Raw genomic sequence first — 6,000 nt, 5'->3', positions numbered from 1 at the left:
CAACCCCTAAGGGGGTGAAATAGAGGTTTGAAATTTGTGTAGTCCACGCGGATGAAGTCGCGAGCATAAACTAGTTAAATATTAAAACTATGTACTTCCTTAATTTTTCTTAAACGTGCTGTAGATTAATGAATCAAAATGAGGCGCCAAACACCTTGTACCAAGCAGCGAAGATTAGGACTTGAAATAATACAAATCTGGTGTGAGTATACAGCAATCATGTTTATTAATTCGTATATGAAATACAATATAAAGAGCTTATAAAATCATTTCGTTTTCATTCTAAGAAAATATCAAGGATTTAAACTCCTTAATTTAATTGAGCCATGAAACGTTTTATGCACTACCACAATTAAAATAATCCAAGGACAAGTTATCTTGATAGAGACGTTCTGACAATATTCTCAACAAAATAAATTCGTTAACAAGTCACTTTGCATAATTATAGGAGTAGATGCCTCTTATAGTGAAGTAGAGATGATAGCCTACCCAATTGACAACAGAGATATAAAATGATTACGGTAGTTGTAAATTGTAATGTATGCGACAAGAAAGATCTCTGAGTCCTAATATAATAATTAATGGCAAAGAATCTGGTATAATTTACATAAAATGTTACTGAATTAATGAGTCAACCCACCCATAAACCACTTTGTAATAGCATAATTTTCTAGGGACAACTCAGAAGGAAGTTGGCTTTACTTTTTGCTAGTTCATGGATCGTGCAATGAAATATTATGATCTAACATAAAGGATAGCGTAATTTATAAAAATATAACGTGGTAGTGCGGTTTCTTATGATGGTAGTATAGGGAAGGCAAACATGGATCAGACACAATATAATTATGAATACAAATAATTGCTCAGAACTTCCCGTTGGACCGATGTTTAAGTAAATGTTGTTACAGAGCACAAACGTTACATCCATAGTTTTCCAAGTAGGTAAACCGCAACAACAATAATTAATGTGCGCTTGTGCAAATTTAATATACTTTTATAAACCCAATTATAAAATAACAGCCAGATTTCAGACGTGTCAGCAGTACTTATTAGTACACTCAAAAAAGGTTCGAAAATATTTCAGTCATAATAATATCGAAATAGTTATTATTTTTACTTCGATTTTTAATACATATATACAAGTATAAGAGTCACAGCTCAATCTTGAAATCAAATTCAATTTCCGCTTATTCCTTCTATTTTTAGGGAACTAACATTTGTACTAATTTTTCTCTGATATATTGGTAATAAAATGCAATTATTACATTCCTGAAATTGATTTTTCAAAGGAAAATTATAGCTAACTTTACTTCTTAACTTCAGATATTGATAACATAAATATATGTTATTAGAAACTATCTATTAGTATAAATTTTGTGATAAAATGTATGTAGTATAATAAAATTTAGTAACAAATCTGAATACTAAGTAGGTACCTTTAAGTAGTAAGTAAATAAATATGTGATATATTATGAAAAGAAAACAAACAAACAAACAGTATAAACAAGAATAAGCGGATATTTAAATCTCTTCGAAATGTTATATCGTCGTATATAGACATAATATACATTATACGTGTATTTCAAAAATGTCGTGAAAGTATGAAAATATACGAAGTATGTCTCTTTAAAACCATCTGACTCAAAAGGGATTTAATGTATTAGTAATTTTATTTACTTGTATATTTTTAATGTATTTTAAAGCTGCCGCTTTCTTCACAAATAAACCAATACTCAGAAAAGAAGATTATATTGGTACTAATTCTGTTTTACACTATCTCTGAACAAAACTAAAGTGCTATGCTTTTTATTATGTTATTTGCTTGAAAGGATATATTAGTCCTGTCAATCAATCAAGTTTAGTTTAAAGATGTATAACAGATTTAGCACCATTAATATTAATATAAGGCCGGATTTAAATTATGCTGTGCACTGCAAACCCATGTTGCAACAAAAAAATGTGCCCGGCAGCGGCACGATTGAGGCTGACCACACTGTGAATGCGTTTTCGTACGAATTTAATTCGTGCGAACACGTACGAGCACGCACCTTTTAATAATTATGGGAGCACGCAGACTAGGTGCGAGTTATAAGCACTTATACGTGAATGTAGTTCTGATACCCGAAAACAATGCGAACATGTTAAAATTTTAAATACACTTTCGTATTCAATATATATCTAATATGGTAACAAAAACAACAATATTAATTTTCCTTGGACAATTTTGCCACAGTTTGTGAAGATCACAACGTTTTAATTGATGTAGTACCTATGTGTAAATGAATATACTAAATTATAAAATAATTTTAATATACTTAAGTAAATGTTATACAATATAATAATGAAAGAGTTAATAGAAGTGAATGCACTGATTATTTCGATAAACACTGAAACTACATAGCAATATAATCTACTTACACATATTGTTTTGTTATTAGAAGAGGTCAATAACTAATACATATAAATGTATACTTTTAATATTATAGACATGTTTATTTGTTTGTTATCAATAAACTGGGAAATTACTGAATGGATTTTAATCATTCCTATTAAAATAATATAGGCCTACAATATATAATAATATTTAGCCCGTAGGTAGACGTCCTACACAAGTCTGAGCAGCTTCGTAATGTCAAAAACCTACGCAAACAGCATTAAAGTACGTTTTTTGAAAAACCATGTGCATGTTGAAATGACCAATCACGATTTTCGATATGGATCAAATTAAACTAACTACTGACCTCTTCCATGTTATACTATACTATATATAACAATTATTTTACCTAAGCGTTGAAACGAGAAAGAAGAACAAATCCAATGGCATCCGTATTTTGGCACTCAATTCCTTTAGAATTTAAATTAACTTTTTTATCTTCCGATTACTTATGTATAAAAGATTTAATAAGTAACATTTTAACATTGTTAAAAATTTATTCACTAACTACATTCCTAAGTCATACCACATTAGGTTTTTAATTATATCAAATGTAAATAAAAATATTTTCATCATATTTTAATCATTATTCTCTCAATACATATTTTTCAATATAGCTTGTCGTGTAATCCATTTGTTTATTCCAATTTTTCTCGTCTTTTTATCAACTCAGTCAATAGACTTGACAAGCATTTTATAAATTTATATCAATATAAATTAAACCTATGATAATTAAAATTAATTAAACTAATTTAAATTCGATTTTATTAAAGAATTTTCAGTATGACGGAGCCATTTTAGGAGATTAAAGAAGTAAGTAGGGTGATATGCGACACAAAATATACTAAACACGAAAGAGACAAAGGAGTGCGTTGACCACAGGGAACACCTACGATGCACAGACCTACTACACTGATTACATATTATAAATCTGATTCTAAGGGTTACACAAGAGTAACATATAACAAAAGTACTTAGTGTAACTATCCCATTTCTTAAGTAAACACTGCGTAGCTAACAAGGGCTAATACAAGTTTCATTCTATAACTAGCGCATTCGATTCGCAATTTCCATTACTTTTTAAAATATACTGTTAGGTACTGAAAGCAAACAGCAATACATCTTCTATAATATAAAAATGAAACACTAAATGTGTTGGTCATCGCAAATCTCGAGAACAGTTGAATCGATTTCGGAAATTCTTTTTTTATAATATTCATTGAATTACGAGGATGGTTCTTACGGAGAGAAAAATTTTAAAAATTTGAATCGACTGTTAGGCGGAACGAAGTTCGCCAGGGCAGCTAGTTTGCAATCAATTCTGTCTTGTAACACCAATGACAGATTTTTATTAACTATTATTTAAACGCGTGATTTTTTTGTTTATATTATACGGAGTGAGTAGATATTTGTTACTTTTGTCCATGTATTAATAATATAAATAATAATAATATATTTTTAAATTATATTATAATTAATAATATAATTTAAAAATGTAATGTAAAGTACAGCTTAGGTAAATAAATACCTCCTACATTCTCCTGTGCAATGCTCCGCAATATTGTATTTGTACTAAGAATGGGATAGCCTTATATTATCGCTTCCTAAATCAATACGCCCCTGAGACGTTGAATTGATTTCTTGGTCTCTCTTGATAATACTTTTACAAAACAAGACTCCGATATTTGGAAAAACACCAATGGAATACATTTAGGAGACTTTATCTAAACATCGATTTGAATGTTGCCATTTGAATCATTCAGACTAATATGTATTAATACTTTCTACATGACTGCCAAAAGTCACTGAAGTGGACTTACACAAGTACGCTGGAAGAAGTGTTCATACAAAACGATATTAAGGCGCCGTCCTATTGTCATCGCTCGTGCAATGATGCGTGCGTCCGACGAAAATGATCGCGCGCCCCGTGCGTTCAAACAAACTGTGTTCTACTGAATGTCCTATTGAAGATGGCGCGATCATGCGATGCGTTCATATTGTATTTCATCGCACGATGAAATCGTATCGCATCACCGCGCGAGCGCTGACAATAGGACGGCGCCTTATTTTGTGCTGGTTCGAAGTACCGGAAATTAAAATTGACAGTTTGTGTCAAATTGTCTTCTCGATGACACTATGTTATAAGATGTCTCACTTAGATTTAGTTCCCAGTACACTAACATGAGTCCGCTGCTACTATCAGCGCCAAAATGGTGTTCAAATCAAGTTACTTCAAAAACAGGACGGCGATCGCAGGTCCAGCGAACTTGTATTGGTAGAGGTCAGTGACCAAAAGTGCTCGCTACTTAATGTCGTTACTAAATTACTTATGTTTTGATCTTTTAGCCGATACCGATATTTGTATTAGAGAGGAATTCTTCAAATCGTTGTTCATTGGCAGCAACATACAAAGTAAATTTGTAAAAGACATTTCACACGTACTTATTCGATGTAAAAAGCGTTGCTAGTGCAGTTGCCATTGTCAGTAGGTGAGTCGGGGTGTTCTTCGGGTTCCACGCCATTTGTACGCATATCATCGCGGATCTAAGCAAACAAAAATACAAGTTTAATATTCAATATAGCACCATCCAATATTTACTTAAACAATGTTTACATTATTCTAACCCATATTTCATGTAGCGCTTGGTATGTCGAGTTTTGTCGTCAGCTGGCGAATAAACCAATCGCACTGATTCAGGGTAAATTGTAACTAACACGACTTTTTAATTAATATCCTCATCATCATCATTATCAACCGATAGATGCTCACAGCTATACATACGTACATTCATACATAGACAAATTCGACACGTGGGTCTTGCACCACCTAAATAATAATTAATATATAAGTAAATAATAACAATTAATAATAATTGTAATAAGATAATAAGTTTACCAAATAGGTAAATCAATTTTATTATTTATTGAAATGAAAAACTTGCAGTAATTATATTTGGACATTCTGAATGCACATGCCGAATGAATGTTTTATTTATTTAATTGATACACAAAAAAAGAACATACTTAAAGTACGCGACAAGTCATGATGGCAATCGGGGAGCGCACGCACTGCGGTGCGTCTCACCCGCACAGCTCCGGCGCTAACCCAGTGCGGGCGAGCGCGGGAGACGTGCGTGTATGCGGGGCGTCCCCCCGCCTCAGACCTCGATTGCCATTTCGACTTGTTGCGTACTATACTCAAATTTAACAAATTAATTATAGAATGATAATGAAATACCTTCTCTACTTGTCTCATCACTCGTAACATATTGAGTCCTGCTACATTTTTTAATTCTTGTACGCTCCACTGCCCGCTTCGTAGTAATTCAGCAAATAATTCAGGATACTTGGAAACGTCTTCCAATCCACGTGGAACTCTGTCAATGTATAATATGTTACTACCACAGTAATTAATCCGTATCAATTTAATTCTTTAAAAAAAAACAAAAAAAACATATTTTCATGCACAGAGATAAAGTTTATTCACCTATTAACTCCATCAAAATCACCACCTATGCCAACGTGGTTAGCACCAATCATCCTCTTGATATAATGGAAATGTTCTA

At 32.1% G+C, this 6,000-nt stretch overlaps 1 protein-coding gene across 3 annotated transcripts in view; it reads right to left on the bottom strand.

The window, feature by feature from the left end:
• Window positions 1-201: 201 nt before the first annotated feature.
• LOC117995468 (dipeptidase 1-like) overlaps window positions 202-6,000 on the bottom strand; it is a 42,790-nt gene continuing 36,991 nt past the window's right edge. For all 3 annotated transcript variants that reach the window (XM_069509089.1, XM_034983479.2, XM_034983480.2), the window contains 3 exons: window positions 5,922-5,997; window positions 5,673-5,811; window positions 202-4,978 (listed from right to left, as the gene is read on the bottom strand). In XM_069509089.1, the coding sequence (XP_069365190.1) occupies window positions 4,877-4,978; window positions 5,673-5,811; window positions 5,922-5,997 (317 nt within the window). In that variant the 3' untranslated portion in view covers window positions 202-4,876. The remainder of the gene's footprint in view (window positions 4,979-5,672; window positions 5,812-5,921; window positions 5,998-6,000) is intronic.

The sequence above is a fragment of the Maniola hyperantus genome, chromosome Z (genome assembly GCF_902806685.2).
Source record: "Maniola hyperantus chromosome Z, iAphHyp1.2, whole genome shotgun sequence".
Taxonomy (NCBI): domain Eukaryota; kingdom Metazoa; phylum Arthropoda; class Insecta; order Lepidoptera; family Nymphalidae; genus Maniola; species Maniola hyperantus.
Note: the sequence above shows the minus strand (reverse complement) of the source record. Positions and strands in the feature narration are given on the sequence as shown.